The sequence below is a fragment of the Jaculus jaculus genome, chromosome 16 (assembly GCF_020740685.1).
Source record: "Jaculus jaculus isolate mJacJac1 chromosome 16, mJacJac1.mat.Y.cur, whole genome shotgun sequence".
Taxonomy (NCBI): Eukaryota; Metazoa; Chordata; class Mammalia; order Rodentia; family Dipodidae; genus Jaculus; species Jaculus jaculus.
In genome coordinates, this window is record NC_059117.1 from 29,525,863 (window position 1) to 29,542,934 (window position 17,072).

Sequence of the window (17,072 nt, forward strand, 5' to 3'; positions counted from 1 at the left end):
AGACTCCATTCCTCCATACTAGAGGCTGCTGCTTGGGAAGAGACAGATCAGCTGCAAGAAAGGCTGTGTGCCATCGTGAGTCTGGCAGAGCACAGGAGTTACATGCCAGAGCAGGACTCCATTTCAGGGCTGCTATCCAGAAGGGAACAGACCAGCTAAATCTCAGCTGCATGCAGGGCCTACTACCATCATGGGTAGGTGCTGAGCAGGAGGGTTGCATTGCCAGGGCTGGATGCCACTCTGGGGCAGCTGCCTAGGAGGGCACAGACCAAGTGAAGGTCAACAGTGAGAAGCCAACCAACCTGGACTCTACTTTGCACACCACCTACCTTAGAAGCTCCCACCTGAAAAGAAATTATCTCAAGAAAGTTTGAAGCAGAGGACAACTGTTTACCACCCCCAGAAGAAGCTTGGAACTGATCTCACTCTAAAAAGCCACACAGCAAATAAACCAGGAACAAAACTATCCAGATTGGGCACCAGGGAAGCCAGGCCTCCCAAGGTCTCACCCGCATTTTCTGGGAGGTGGCACACACACTAAGTACATCCTGCTCAGGCTTAAGAACACCCACCCCAACCTAGTGGGTAGACTTCAATCCCACACCAACCTAGATCAATGGAGATCAGGCCACCCAATACAGGGTATGCAAAAGCTGCTATTGCTATTTCCTCAGGGACACAACTGATCTTGATATGGATAGACCCCAATGCAAAGGGTTCCCCACCAAGAATTCCTAGTACCACAATGGAAGCCTACAATGAAAGCTTACAAGAAACACAAGACACAGAAGCCCAAAATGAAATCTCAACAGCATTTTAAATGATCTTAATGAGACCATGAACAAACAATGAAAATAAGAAGAAACTGGTCAAACTGCAATCAAACAGGAACACTAAGAATGGCTAAAAGAAAGAAAAAAAAAAAAAAAACTCAGCAACAAGAAATAAAGGTTGGTTCAATGAATTGGAAGAAAGACAACAAAATGAATTCAAAGGATAGATGAATGAAATGGAAGATAATCAACAGGAAGTCAATCAATGGCTGAAGGAAACCAAATAGAATCAGGAGATGGTAGTCCAGAGACCACTTAATGAAACTAAAGATAAAAAGATCAACAGAAGGCTAAAGGAATTTGAGAAGAATCAACAACTAAACGAACTCGTGGAACAATGGACCAAGGACATATCCAAGTGCAGGTATAAGCACCAAATAAATAAATAAATAGCAATAAATAGTTCAAATCAAGAAATGAAAATGGAATTTAAGCAAGAATAAAACATAACAGAAAACAAAAAGGCAATAACCCTTTTAAGAGCCGCCCAAAAAAGCCTCACCAAGAGAACAGACCACATACAAGATAGAATTTTGGAACTTGTGGACAAGACAGAAGAATTAGATTGGGACTGTAAAAGCATCAAGCTCAAAAAAAAAAAAAAAAAAATATCCAAACAGCTCATGAGGGAACTTTGGGACACTTATAAAAGGCCAAATATTCAAACCATAGATACACAGGAAGGGGAAGAAATAAGGACCAAGGACATGGGAATGTATGTGACAAAACTATTAAAGAAAATTCTCTCAGCCTTACAGAAAAGAGACTAATCCACATATGGGAGGTATACAGAACACAAAATAGACCAGACCAGTGAAGTGACACCCCACATCACATGATGATCAAAACACTAAGCACAGAAAACAAGGAGAGAGTACTAAAAGCTAGACAAGAAAAGCCGCTCATTACATACATAGGCAAGCCCATCAGAACTACCTCAATTTTTTCAATGGAAACTCTGAAAGCCAGAAAGCTTGGGAAATTGTATTTCAAAAGCTAATTTACCAATGGCTGCCAACCCAAACCACTGTACTTAAAAAATTATCCCTCATAATAAGTAGAAAGTGAAAGGAAAACATTTTACATTATAAACCAGCTGTATGAGCACCACAGAGAACACTGCATTGAGCACTCCACACTCAGAAGAGGAGACAATGTGCACATGAGGAGAGAAAAAGAAACAATAAAAACTAGAATGGACATTAGAAAATGTAAATGACAAGAAAGTACCACATTCTACAGAACCTTCAACTTGACAAGGATTAACAAACCTCACAATTATTAACTCTGAATGCTAATGGCCTCAATTCTCCAATAAAAAGACAGGTTAACAGGCTGGATCAGAAAGTTGGATCCATCCATTTGCTGTCTACAAGAACCCGCCCCCACCCTGACAACAATTAAACAACATCTTAGGGTAAAAAAGAAATGGAAAAATATATTCCAAGTGAATGGAAACAAGAAACAAGCTGGAGTGGATATGCTGGTTTCTGACAAAATAGACATTAAACCAAAAGCAATCAAGCGAGATAAAGAAAGCTACCTCACATTCATTAAGGGAACACTACAACCAGGGGAAATTACAGTTATAAACATACTCACTAAACACAGGGGCACTTAATTTTATAAAGCAAATGTACTAGACAATAAAACAGATACACATCCCCATACCATAATAATAGGAGACAGACAGATCCTACAAGCAGAAAATAAACAGAAACAATGGAGCTAAACACTGCCATAAATCAAATAGACTTAACAGACATTGACAGAACATTCAACCCTAATTCTACTAAATAAACATTCTTCTTAGCAGTTCATAGAAGTTTCTCCAAAATAGACCATATATTAGGGCATAAAGTATGTCTCCACAAATTCAGAAAAACTGACATAATTCCTTGCATTGGATCTGATCACAGTGCATTACAACCAGAAATCAAAAACAATAGTAACAGCAGAAAATACACCAACTCCTAGCAACTAAATAACTCACAGTTAAACCATGAATGGATTGTTGAATCTTAGAAAGGAAAACCATAAATGTATCAAACTGAATGATAATGAAGACACAACATACCAAATAGCAAAATACAATGAAGGTAGTCCTAAGGAAGTTTATAATACTACATACTTATATTACAAAAACAGAGATCTGAAATAAATAACTTAAATATCCATTTGAAGGTGCTGGAAAGGCAAGAACAGGCAAAGCCCTGAAGCAGCACTTAGAAAGAAATTATCAATAATAAAGCATAAATCAGGGCTGGAGAGATGGCTTAGCAGTTAAGCGCTTGCCTGTGAAGCCTAAGGACCCCGGTTTGAGGCTCGGTTCCCCAGGTCCCACGTTAGCCAGATGCACAAGGGGGCGCACGTGTCTGGAGTTCGTTTGCAGAGGCTGGAAGCCCTGGCGCGCCCATTCTCTCTCTCTCCCTCTATCTGTCTTTCTCTCTGTGTCTGTCACTCTCAAATAAATAAATAAAAAATTTTAAAAATAAAAATAAAAAAATAAAGCATAAATCAACTAACTGAAAATAAAACAATTTAAAAAATTGATAAAATGAAGAGCTGATCCTTCAAAAAATAATAAACAAGATTGATAAACCACTGGACAAATTGATCAAAAGAAAAAAGGAGACTCAAATCAACAAAATTAGAAGTGAAAACTAAGATGTTACCACTAATACAAATGAAATTGGAAGAACCATCAAGGCATATTTCAAAAATCTGTATTTCACTAAATTGGAGAACCTGGATGGAATACATGAATTTGATTCATAGCACCTTCCAAAACTAAACAAAAAACAGACAAACTTGTGAAACAAACTTGTGACTTCTAACAAAATTGAAACAGTATTTTAAAATCTCCCAACAAATAAAAGTCCAGGCCCAAGTGGATTCATGGATTGGCTCTACCATAAACCCTCAGTCAAGAGCTAAGATCACTTCTCAAATTATTTCACACAGTTGCAAAACAGGGAATGCTCCAATAAAGCCAGCATTACTATAGTAACTAAACCAGACAGAGCCCCAACAAAAGTAATTATAGACCTATATATGGAATGAATTTTGAAGCAAAACTTCTCAATACAATGCTTACAAACCGAATTCAAGAACACATCAAAAGTATCACCCTCTTCAATCAAGGTTTCATCCCAAAGATGCAGGGATGGTTCAACATACAGAAATCAACAAATATAATTCACCACATAAATAAACTTAAAATAAAAATTACCTGGTTATTTCAACAAATGCAGAAGCGACCTTTAACAGAATGCAAAACCTCTTCAAAATTAAAATGCTCTAGAGGGCTGGAGAGATGGCTTAGCAGTTAAGCGCTTGCCTGTGAAGCCTAAGGACCCCATTTCGGAGCTCGATTACCCAGTACCCACATTAGCCAGATGCACAAGGGGGCGCATGTGTCTGGAGCTTGTTTGCAGTGGCTAGAAGCCCTGGCAAGCCCACTCTCCTCTCTCTCTCTCTCTCTCTCTCTCTCTCTCTCTCTCTCTCTCTGCCTCTTTCTCTCTCTCTGTCACTCTCAAATAAATAAATAAATAAACAAACGCTGTAGAGACTAGGGATGGAGGGAACATATATCAACTTAACAAAGGCTATTTATAATGCACCTAAGGTACAGATCACACCAAATGAGGAAAAAGTTGAAATGTGCCTACAAAAGTTTGGAAAAAGACAGAGGTACCCATTCTCACCATTCCTTTTCAACACAGTACTTAAAGTTTTAGCTCGAGCAATGAGAAAAGAGAAACAAATTAAAGGAATAAAAATTGATAAGGAAGAAGTCACACTAGCCCTACTTGCTGATAACATGAACTGGTGTGAGCAGAGGGATATGGGACAGAGAGAAAAATGTTTGGGTGAATGGCTGCACATTCAGTTGCAATTGAGAAAGTACAACCTTTGAGATTGGACCAGCTGACCCACACTGGGACAACAGGAAGAATGTCGACTCTTTTGGAGGGGCCTTAGTGCTCAGGGAGTGTCCTTTTCTTCAAAGTCTGCTTTACTCCCCCCTGGATTAATAAATTGGCACCCTACCTGGTATTGTGGAGTATAAGAAATGCCGGAGAGGGTCATTGAGTTTGCAACACAGTCTTGTGTTTTGGAAATGGCCATGGGCAGTGTGAAGCGGGTTTGCTGGATGCCTGCAAGGAGACCCCATGGGGCCATGAGGATGAACCCTGGGTTGCAGTGGAGACCCAGTGGAGATGCAGGACCACCAGATGGCTGCCAAGGACAGCTGCCAGCCAAGGAAGTTTTCCAGGGCTGTGAGTAGCCCAGCTGGAAGGGTGGAAGTGGAATTCCAGAGACTTGTTGCTGTTTAGAATTAATGGGACTTGGAGATTTTGTCTCTGGCTAGAGTTGTTGGACTTGAAGCTACAGAGTTTGATGTTTGCCCTGATTGTTTTAAAAGCTTGTATTGGTTCAATATTTCTTTGCTATGCCCAATGTCATCTTTTCTAATGTGAATGTTTATTCTGTGCCATTATGGGTTTGTTTGAGGTCATTTTGGGGTATTATGGCTCAGTTAAAAGACCTTGGATTATGGAGATGCATGAACAGCATTGGAATTGATCAAAACTATGGGGACTTTTAAAGTTGGATGAATGCATTGCATTTTAAATCATGTACGGTTATCAGATTATGGGGGCCATGGGCGTAATATGGTGGTTTGATTCAGGTGTTCCCCATAAACTTAAGTGTTCTGAATGCTAGGTTCCCAGCTGATAGATACTTGGGAATTAATGCCTCCTGGAGGGAATATATTGTTGGGGGTGGGATTGTGGGTGTTTTAGCCAGTTTCGCCATGCTAGTGTTTGGCACACTCTCCTGTTCCTGTTATCCACCTTATGTGGGCCAGGGGGTGATGCCCACCCCCTGCTCATGCCATCGTTTGCTCCTGTCATTGTGAAGCTTCCCCTCGAGACTGTAAGCCAAAATAAACCTCTTTTTTTCTCACAGCTGCTCTTGGTTAGGCGATTTCTACCAGCAACACGAACCTGACTGCAACACATACTAACAGTACACTTCCATGCAAGCGACCTAGTTTTACTAGTATTATCTAAGATGTACAATAGTGACCAAAATTTTCTTTGTAACACAAGATTAAACTCCAAAGATGATTGGAATAATTTTTTACTCTTTCCCTGATCTACTCCAGAGGCAAGAGATCAAACACAACCCTACGGAGTGCTAGACGTGCTCATGAAGTGAGATTAATAAAAAAAAAAAAAAAAAAAAAAAGCCCATGGGATTGGAGAGATGGCATAGCAGTTAAGGCACCTCCCTGCAAAGCCTAATGACCTGGGTTTGATTCCCCAGTACCCGAATAAAGCCAGAAGCACAAAAGTGGCACATGCTTCTGGTGTGTGTTTTTTGTTTGTTTGTTTGTTTTTTGCAGTGGCTGGAGGCCCTGGCATGCCCATTCCCTGTTTCTTGTCTCAGAAAAAAAGTCATAAGACATTCATGTATGTATGTATGTATTTACCTGCTGGGCTGATGGCATTTACATGTCCTTAAATGAGTAATAATACTGCATTTTTCTCTTTTAGGAAACTATCCAATCCAAGCATGTGACTATTTCTGGAGTTTTTTTGTTTGTTTGTTTGTTTGTTTTTTAAATTTTTTATTTATTTATTTGAGAGCGACGGACATAGAGAGAAAGACAGATAGAGGGAGAGAGAGAATGGGCGCGCCAGGGCTTCCAGCCTCTGCAAACAAACTCCAGACGCGTGCGCCCCCTTGTGCATCTGGCTAACGTGGGACCTGGAGAACCGAGCCTCGAACCGGGGTCCTTAGGCTTCACAGGCAAGCGCTTAACCGCTAAGTCATCTCTCCAGCCCTATTTCTGCAGTTTTAGAATTCAGTCCTTTAAATGGGTCCAAGACTATCTTAGCATATAGGAAAGCCCATCACAATACTGTAGAAAATCACAAATCAATGACAGAATATGATTTTGGAATTGATATTTGCAGAGCAAGAATGAACCTATATTCACCAGAATTTGAAGGATATTTCACACGATTTCCCAAAACCAGAGATGGATTTTGTAAAGCAGTCCTACCCATGTCAGCATTAAGAGCTTGTGCTACAGCTCCACATTGGAATGTGCTATATCTGTGTCTCAGGAAGCAAAGGATGGACATGCTGGGGAGGCCCTGCCTCAGCCTCTGCTGCCAGTGCCTGGTACCCACAAACACACAAACAAGCCCTTCCTCCAGGGGGATGCACAGGCTCCTGGAAGAGTTGGGCCTGGCCAGAAGAAAGGGTACCCATTCCTCATGCTGGGCATGAGTGGGTAGAACTGTGGTAGGCATATTTTCAAGCCAGTTAAACTGGCACTACCATTCCAGGCCTGAGGCAAATGTTACCATGGTAGGTGGCAGAGCTAAAGCATCAACCCAACTGAGTGAATAACAGGCAAGGAAAAGAAAGGTGAAGAAAGCAAACTTTCTTAGAAAAAGGTTATACCAGAATTTGTCTAAATGAACCCAAAGTAAATTTTCTTGACATCAAAAAACAGAAATGTTATTATATTCTGATGGTTCTAAAAACCTAGAAGGTTCTTTTAAAGTCTTTTGAGTAATTTTAAAATGTAATCCCATACAGAGCACATGTGTACAGACATCAGAATAAACATATCCAAGCACCCTCTCTCTTACCTTCCAGAGGTCAGGGGATCCTTCTACAAGCTTGGCTTTAGTGTGACCATATTTTAGGGCCAACTGTAAACATTCAGTTCCAAATTCCAAGTCATAGTCACTACACTGGTGGATAAAGAAAGAAAAACAAAACAGACACAGGAAGAATTAACAAACTTCAGTACAACTAAAAAAGTAAAGTCTTTTATCTCACAAATAGTTTCAAATATAAAAGGAACAGGTTAGAGAATTTTCAAACCAGTTAAACACATACCAATTATATTATAGAATCCTCCTCCCTGTGCCCCAAAAGCAAAACAAAGCAAAAAGGAAATAGGAAAGTCATAATTAAGAGTTTTTGGCTTTCTCAATAGTTTCAGGTGTCCACTAAACACAGCATTTTATTTCTTTTGCTCATAAATTACCCTTCCAAATCCATTTATAAAATGCCTGAAGGTAGGCTGCAGAATTACCAAATCATAATACACATTCAATGAACATATACATCTATAAAACACAAATCTATCTTATATTCATCCCCAGATATTCATGTCACAGTTCTCTTATTCGTTGTAATATTTAAAAGATTGATATACCATTTAAAATGTTTACCTTTTCTTTCTAAAAGTGGAAATAGTTCACTCTTTCAAAGTCCAGTAAAAGTGCTGGAGAGATGGCTTAACAGTTAAGGAACTTGCCTGCAAAGCCTAAGGACCTAGCTTTAACTCCCCAGAATCCACAAGAGCCAGATGCACAAGATGATGCATGCACACAGGTGGCGCATGTGCACAAGGTAGTACATGCATCTGGAGTTCTTATGCAGTGGCTAAGACCCTGGTGTGCACCTCTCTATCTCTCTCTCTCTCTCTCTCTCTCTCTCTCTCTCTCTCTCTCTCTCTCTCTCTTTCTCTCTGTCTGTCTCATAAAAAAAAGACAGAAAAGAAAATCCAGTAAAATAAAATTAAGATTTTTATGCAAAACTAAGAAAATAACCAAACAAAAATATAAGTCAGCTGCTGACCTTACGCTATACATTATGAACCACCTATGTAAAGGTAAATGCCATGCACCTTGTCCTCATGAAACTTGAAACAAGAGAAGTACATCTATGTGTAGTTAAGTGTGAAAAATTACCTGATTTTCTGTGAGGTCATCAGAGGCAATGGTCACTAGGCTCTATCTTAAAGATTAGATAATAGGGCTGGAGAGATGGCTTAGTGGTTAAGCGCTTGCCTGTGAAGCCTAAGGAACCTGGTTTGAGGCTTGATTCCCCAGGACCCATGTAAGCTAGATAGATGCACAAGATGACACACACATCTTGAGTTCATTTGCAGAGGCTAGAGGCCCTGATGTGTCCATTCTCTCTCTATCTGCCTCTTTCTTGGTCTGTCACACTCAAATCAATAAATAAAAATAAACAAATTTTTTAAAGATTAGATAAAATTGGAGGAGGGGGATATTACTTAATATATAGTTTGTTAAGATTTATTTTATGTATTTATTTAAGACAGAGTGAGTGAGTGAGTGAGTGAGTGAGTGAGAATGGATAAAGCCAGGGCCTCTAGCCACTGCAAACGAACCTCAGATGCATGTGCCACCATGTGAATCTGGCCTACCTGGGACCTGGATAATCAAACCTGGGTCCTTAGGCTTCACAGGCATGTGCCTTAACTGCAGAGCCATCGGTCCAGCCCCTGAGTACTATGTAAACAAAGGGTATCATGCAATGGTACAGAGCATCAAGGCGTTTGCTTGATCTGCATCTTTAGAAGAATAGCCCTAGAGGAAAACAGCATGAAGACAAGAACGGATGTAGTATTAAGCATCCTTTCCTAAAGATGTCTTATTCTGCTGGAGGTTAAAAGTCCCAAATGTAGTGGTTTATGAAAGCAATGAACAAATGTAGCCAAATATACAACAAAAGTCTATTTTACCCAAACAATAACAACTTAAGATCTATTTTTATGTGCTATGCAACATTTCATATGAAATTTTACTACAATATTATCAATAATTATACTCAAATAAGTTGAGATAAATTTTGGTAGACCTCTCTTTTGTAGTTTTAGCACCTGCAAAGAATGATCTAGTAGCATGTGAGTGAAATGTATACACAGGGAACACAGGTCACATGATTAAATCCCACTGATAGCTGGCGACCACCTTAATTTTCCCCCGCTTCATCACACTAGCAAGATAATACACATATCTTTAGACAGCTCGGAGGCACTCATGACATGTATACCGAGAGATGCTCAGGGGAAGAGAGAGTTCCTTCCTGTTACTGGTGATATGAAACATGCTGTGTGCTGGGCTCCCACCAGTCACACTGAATCAATGGAAAACAAACGCATGTAGATTTACAGGAAATAAATACAGGGAACAGAGGCTGGGAATTCTTACAGACTATTCTAAGTTCAACATTACACAGACTAAAATTAGAACATTTGTGGGAACTGAAGTATTTTATAAGAAAGCCTGTCTTTAAAGGTGAGATTTAAAATGTACACTCAGAAAGAAAATTGAATTATTATTTCTTGGGAACGTTAATGAATTCTTTATTTCTTTTGTAGTTCTTTTTATTATAATTATTTTACTTTTTATTGTCAAGTTCCATAATTATAGGCAATGACCCACGGTAATTCCCTCCCTCTCCCCACTTTCCCCTTTGAAACTCCACTCTCCATTATACCCCTCCCCTCTCTCAATCAGTCTCTCTTTTATTTGGATGTCATCACCTTTTCCTCCTATTATGCTGGTTTTATGTAGGTAGTGTCAGGTACTGTGAAGTCATGGATATAAGGAAAAACAAATGTATGAATCACTCATCTGAATAAAGAAAAAAATAAATGAACTACCTAAGGACAACTATTTTTCTTCAACCATTCAAAGCTGTGGTCATGGGCTGATAATGATTAACTGAAGAAAACTCATTCCTTCCTCAGGAAGAAAGGATGAAGTTAAAGGTCACCCAAGGGAAAATACATACGGAAGACACCTGTGAAGACACAATGGAGAAAGACGGAATAACCTGAGTAAATTACTGAAGAGTGAGTAGAGTGAGGCCCTGAGAGAAAACAGAGTCCCTGGGCTACAGTCATAGAAATTTGCACACATTTGCAAGTTCTTTTCCAGAGACACTGGGTACTAATGAAGTGGTACAATGTCATTGGAAGATCAGCACTAAATACATGCTAAACCTGAGGCCATCACTAAGCAATGCAATCAAAACCTTGGACAAGATCCTGAAGTTGTGGGTCATCAGCCTGTGGATATTTTTATATATATGTATCTTATGGAGAACTAATTTCCCTCCCAGGCCTCCAACCCTGAATCACTTTTTAAAAATACTAAAATGATAAAATGATGAGTACATTTCAGAAGACTGCTCTGGTGGCCGGGAATGAAGCAGACTCTTCCAGGGATGGTGACAAGGAAAGCTATGGTTGGGCATCGCACACTTTACACATTCCGGAAATTCGTAGGGAATTTTTGTCTTTTCTAATCTCCCCAAACTGGTGGCTTTGCTAAACTCAGTTGCTTGCAATCCCTCAATGATGTTGTTGAGCACAGTTAAAAAAAAAAAAAAAAAAAACCTACTTAAAATTGTGACTCTTCATTCTGTACAATAAGGTTAAATCCACTGACAAAAAAAAAAAAAACAAAAGTTATAAAGCCTCAAGAACACTGTCAGTAAAGGCCACCCTTTCTGCTTACATCACCTATCCGTCCTTTTCACTATCTACCCTAGGAATTCGAGCCCTGTGCATGGTAACTGTGGATGTTTGCCTGACTCACTGTGACAACTCCAGCATCTCCACCACATCCCACTCAGGATTAGAGCGTGTTGAGAATGGATGGTTCCATCCCTCATGCGTAATTATGCTTCTCTAATAGCTGCACAGGGTTTCTAGGGAAAAGTAAGACACATGGTGGTGATGTGGAGGGAGACCAAGCATTCTATGCTTTCATGAACTTTTTCTTAAAATATATTTTATTTATTTATTTATTTGAGAGAGAGAATGGGCATGCTAGGGCCTCCCGCCACTGCAAACAAACTCCAGATGCATGTCCCTCCCTGTGCATCTGGCTTACATGGGCCCTGGGGAATCAAACCAGGGTCCTTTCGCTTTGCAGGCAAACACCTTAACCACTAAGCCATCTTCTCCAGCCCTGCTTTCATGAACTTTAAGTGGGCCTGAGCCTAAGTACTTCGAACTTCACCATCGCCGCTAAGTTCCTGCCCTCTGCATTGTATGAAGGCTGCAGTGGGCCTAACTAGGATATTTCTCTTCTCAATTGAATTAGTCATAATTTTTCATTGCTGTGACCAAATACCTGAGAGAATAGCTTAATGGGAGGTTTCAGGCAATCATGATGGGAGGGTTTGGTGGAGCAGTTCACATACTGGTGGACAGGAAGCAGAACTGAGCAGTAACAAACAGGAAAGTCACAGCAGGTCAAGAGTCCCTCAGGCCATACTCCCTGTAGCCTACTTCCTCCAACAAGGCCCAACCGTCAGCCCGTCGACCACCTCCCAACAGTCTATTCAATTTTGAATTCAGGAATGAATAAAACTTTTCATTAGACTGCTGCTCTCACAAGTCGTAACACACAATCCCATGGTGAATATCAGGCATCACAGGGAAGAGGGAAATGATAGTACCAACACATGATGTGTCCATATAAAGTTTCTAATTAAAAAAAAAAAAAAACTTTCATTAAGTCAGAACCCTCAAGATTTAATCTCCTCTGTCATAATTAACACACCAAGAAGTTCTCTTTACTCATCTCCTAGATCCTTCTCAATAAGATTAATTATTATATCGATGTTAGTTAGGCTCTTATAGGAAAATAATTTCTAGTAAAATGTTTTCTCTTGAGCACAGTACTTAACAAGAACAGAATGTTCTACAACAATGGCTACATTTCCCCTCTCTCATAAAAAGCACAATAGGATTTTTATAGAGTAGTCAATCTGAGAAACTAGTGAAGCATTTGGAGGTAAAAGACAAGGGTGCAGGATTCCTGCCATGATATGCCTGGGTCTCCCTTAAGTTACTTCTCCTATGAACACTGAAGTCTCCAGCAACGTTTCAATTACAGTTTAGGTTCTCTTAGCCTGGCTTGTAACTGTCTCGTCTGGTATTTCTATGTGTAACAGTCAGCTTTTGCTCAGTAATGAATAATGCAGACAACTTGTGACATGTTACAATAAACATATTCCTCAAACAGCTGTGAGGTGGTCAGGGTGACCATGACCCAACATGTTGGGCTGTAGGAGCTCTGACCATGCATGTGTGCTCTGCAGTGTGTGGACTGAACGGGCCGCAAGTGTGCCTTCTTGTGGCAATGGAAGCAGTACAGGCGGACAAGCCCATAGCGCAAGCAAGTTGACAGCCCCCACCCAAGATACAATCGAGTGAAATCCCAGAGCCCAAAGCCAGCCAGGCAGCCTATTTCATAATTAAAGATGAGACACTGTATCCACTAAGGACCATGGCAAGGGTACAAATGTTCAACACTCTTTCCAAAGGATATTAAATCTGGTTCAAGAATTTACCTATATTACCTCCTAAGTAATAACTTGAGATATTTTCATTTTTCTGTTTTGTTTATTCTCGACGGAACAAAAAGAACTTTATCTTTTGCCCACCACAATACATATCCACATTTCAGAATTTTGATCAAAATCAACACCAAGAATCCACATCATTGGCTATGCAAACTCTACTCATGGCTGAAGCACATATGGCTAAAATTCCTTTCTTGAATAACTCTTTGTGTTCCCTGGAATTAGAGCTTATCTTTTGTTTTATGTGGTTTGATTTCTATACGCTATGACTCATCAACACCACACACCTAGATATTTACCTAAATCTACTCTCAAGATGTTTTAACACATAAAGCATTTCATCAGTTTTATACTCATTGAAAGGGTCACTTTTTCTTTTTCAACATGGACTGCTTGTCCACTCTGTGATTTCCACAGCAGAACCCTGGATACAATCTCAGGAATACTCATCATCTCTCTATCGTCCACCCTAAGTATTGTGTGCCAGGCAATCTTCTTTCTTTCTTCATTCATTCTCCCCCCCCCCCCCCGAATCAAGTCCTCCAATAGCTTTCTATTGAGAGAGAGCATGACGAAATGTTTATGGGAACATCTGAGATTAATATTTTTAGGAATTTCATCTTAAATAGGACAGACTGCCAAGCAAAACTCTTCTCAAAGGATGAAGAGAGATTGCTTAGTGTTAAAGGTGATTGCTTGGGAAACCTAAGGACCCAGGTTCAATTCCACAGTACCCATGTAAGCCAAATGCACAAAGTGGTACATACATCTGGAGTGTGTTTGCAATGGCTGGAGGCCCTGGTATGCCTGCCTCTCTCTCTTTTCCCTTCTTCCCTCCCTCCTTCCCTCCCTTCCTCCCTCTCCTTCTCCCTCTTTCTTTCTCCCTATCTCTTGAATAAATAAATAAAACGTTTAAAAAAATTAAAAACTCTTCTCAAGATAGAAAGCTAAGCCACCAACATGCAGGCTAATGAATGGAAGGCACAGGAGCTGCCGCACTGAGATCAGTACGCACACGGTCTGTGAGTCGCGGTTCAGGGAAGGCCCCGGGCCCTCGGCTGCAGCCAGTGCTCTGCCACTACTTAGGGAGCCCTTCACCCTCTCCCTGCCTCTGTGGTGGGATTCATGGAGAAGAGAATGGGACTTAAAGATTAGACGTTTTGTAAACAACTTCTAATGAACTTTCTGTACTTTTTCCTTCACTCAGTTCTTGATGTTCATAAGTGCTGGCCAAGTCCTAAACCTTGAGAATTCTCTTTCTGTTTGTTTGCTTTTGTTTTGTTTTGTTTACGGGGACGGTTCAAGGTAGGGCTCACCCTAGCCCAGGCTGACCTGGAATTCGCTATGTAGTCTCAGGCTGGCCTTGCACGCAAAGCAGTGGAGCGCTGGGATGAAAGGCATGTGCCCCAATGCCTGACTCACTGAGAATTCTTGGCGTGACCCATCATTCCCTTGGAATTTGGTTCTCTTATAGCTCCTGAGTTTGTTACTAATTCACCTGCTTGCCAGATAACTTTCCTTTGTTTTTGCCACTCTTCCTATTCTTCTTAAGGATTTGTGATATTTTCAATCCCTTTCTAGTTGCTTTAATGATATTGGAATAGAAGGCAAAATGATTCAAATGTCCAGTCTGCTATCTCTACCTAGAAAAGAAGGATATACATGATAATTAGATAAATACTACTAATTTGATTCCACAAAGATAGTTTCGATTTACATTCCCACAATTTATGAGACTGTGGCAGGGATTTTAACATGAAGTAAATGAAAATGATTCACAGGGAGTCAAAAACCACTGTAAGAAATATATTGTACATAATGCGATTATTTTTTCTGGGAAGGGAGTCCCTAATTTTCAGAGGTTTTACAACCCCCACTAGAAAGAGTTAGGAACTATTGCTTTATTGTAATCATGTAATGATCCATAGCTGCAAATAATCTGATTATATATCCTTCTAGCCATAACAACATTTGAAATACTATTGCAGAAAGGCAGCCTGGGAAGTTTGCCCAACAAAGAACAATACCCACATTAGAGTAAAGCTAAGTCAGAGGCACGCATGCACAGGCTTCTCGCCTTGTAGTACTAGGAGCATGCTCACAATGTTCAAGTATTAACAAGATAGACTCGCTTACCATGAGGTAAACAATGAACACCTGCATTCAATTTATCATCTCACAATCAAACCTGAAGCATTTTGCATACATTTACATTGCTGGAATTATGCAATGCTCTTCGGGATTGCATGAGACAGTTATCCAAGAAGCTTTGTTCTTACATTATATCAGATCCTCTGAAGAGTAAACAATTTCAGACTGTGTCCATATGAGGCAGATAATAAAGACACAACCCTCCAGTAATAAGTAAAAATACAAATGATCTGACTAAGGACAAGATGTCTTCATTGGGTACAAATTTTAAAATGAGTTTAGACAAAACTATATTCACAATAGCCTTTTAAATATAAGTGTGAAAAAAATAAACTATTTGACTCAAATTTTGACAGCCATATTCAGCCAAAATCCATCATGAACCTATCGTAACACTACCAATAGTTATCACTTAAATAGGTTTTCAATGTGTGTCCGAAGAATTATACATAGTTAAGATGGGAAATTATTTCATCAGAAATATTGAAACTGCATTATTACCACTTTCTATTGGCCTTCACAGTAAAGTATTTTCAAACAACATAAATGGAAAGTCTCCCACTTGAGTGTTTTCCTCTTATTTATCTTTTTTGGTAGCCTACTGAAAGGAGAAACTAAAATATTGCTTTAAAATGAAGTCAGTCACCTTATGTAACAATGATAGTAGAGATAAGAAAGATGTAAATTCTTCCAGGAAGACTATGCCAAGGGTTCTTCCAGAATCTCATCAAGGGATTACTAGGAGCTGTGTGTAGCCCGTGAAATACTGAGATCGGAGAGCCCAGATCCAGAAAACACTTCAAATCCAGAAATCATTCGAAGAGCAACAGGATAAGTTTCATTATTACCCACACTGGAACAGGTAGACCACATCAATATGTTGGTTATGATATTGGATCATCTAAACTTAAGTTATTGTAGCCCATACATTCAGAATATTCACAGGCAATAGAAAATGAGTCCCCAGTAATTATGGCAGGAATATTAATGGGAAAGTTGGGGAGAATCTACTAACTATGCAAATCTTTATAGAAAATGCTCCAGGTAGTATGCTGAGAAGGATGAGTAAGGCAATGAAAAACCAGACAAGCAAACACAAAATGAGGAGCTCACTGTCTTAATGGAGATATGTCACAACCAAAGGAACAAAAGTGAGACGTGATTTTATTAGATGTCTTTCTTTAGTTCAGCTGATGTATTATAAATCCCATCAATTTTCAGCTCAGTACAAAGAAAACCATAGAAACTTACTTTAAACCCCATTTGTATATTATCTTAATTCCTTTATTAACCTAAAGTACATATTTTAAATTATTTTCCACTTCCTACACGGCTTGACCAGCAGCCTCTTGCTGACCTACTCCTAACAATTCTTAATGCCTTCTTCCCACACTCTAGCTCTCATTTCACACAGGGTTTCCAAACCTTTCCTGCAAGTCGATGATTACACTTCAGGTACCCTGGCATCAATTACTCACTAAACTATAATCTACAAATCTCTGCTTCAGCCAAACTATACATCTCCTTTGCTTTATACATGTCATTTCTTTGTTTCCCATTGCCTTTGTGCTTCAGGCATCAAAATAGAGCAAGAATTTCATATGTCTAAACACTTAACCATCAAGATAAGCAGTAAGGAAATAAAGCTGTTCAATAATAAAACAGAATGGAGGACAGACATTTTAAAATCACTGGGTTTTAACAGAGCAAGCAAGACACAGATTACAAATCCACGGTTTCATTGACAGGACATTAAAGAAAAGATTAACTACAGAGACAAAACAATCAACTCTGTCGGGCTGGAGAGGTGGCTTACTGGTTAATGCATTTACCTGTGAATCCAAAGGACCCAAGTTC

General features: G+C 39.6%; 1 protein-coding gene across 1 annotated transcript in view; it reads right to left on the reverse strand.

Annotated features, from left to right (window-relative positions):
* Crppa (CDP-L-ribitol pyrophosphorylase A) overlaps positions 1 to 17,072 on the reverse strand; it is a 318,445-nt gene that overhangs the window by 209,334 nt on the left and 92,039 nt on the right. The window contains exon 4 of the mRNA XM_045136023.1: positions 7,511 to 7,615. Coding sequence (XP_044991958.1) covers positions 7,511 to 7,615 — 105 coding nt within the window. The remainder of the gene's footprint in view (positions 1 to 7,510; positions 7,616 to 17,072) is intronic.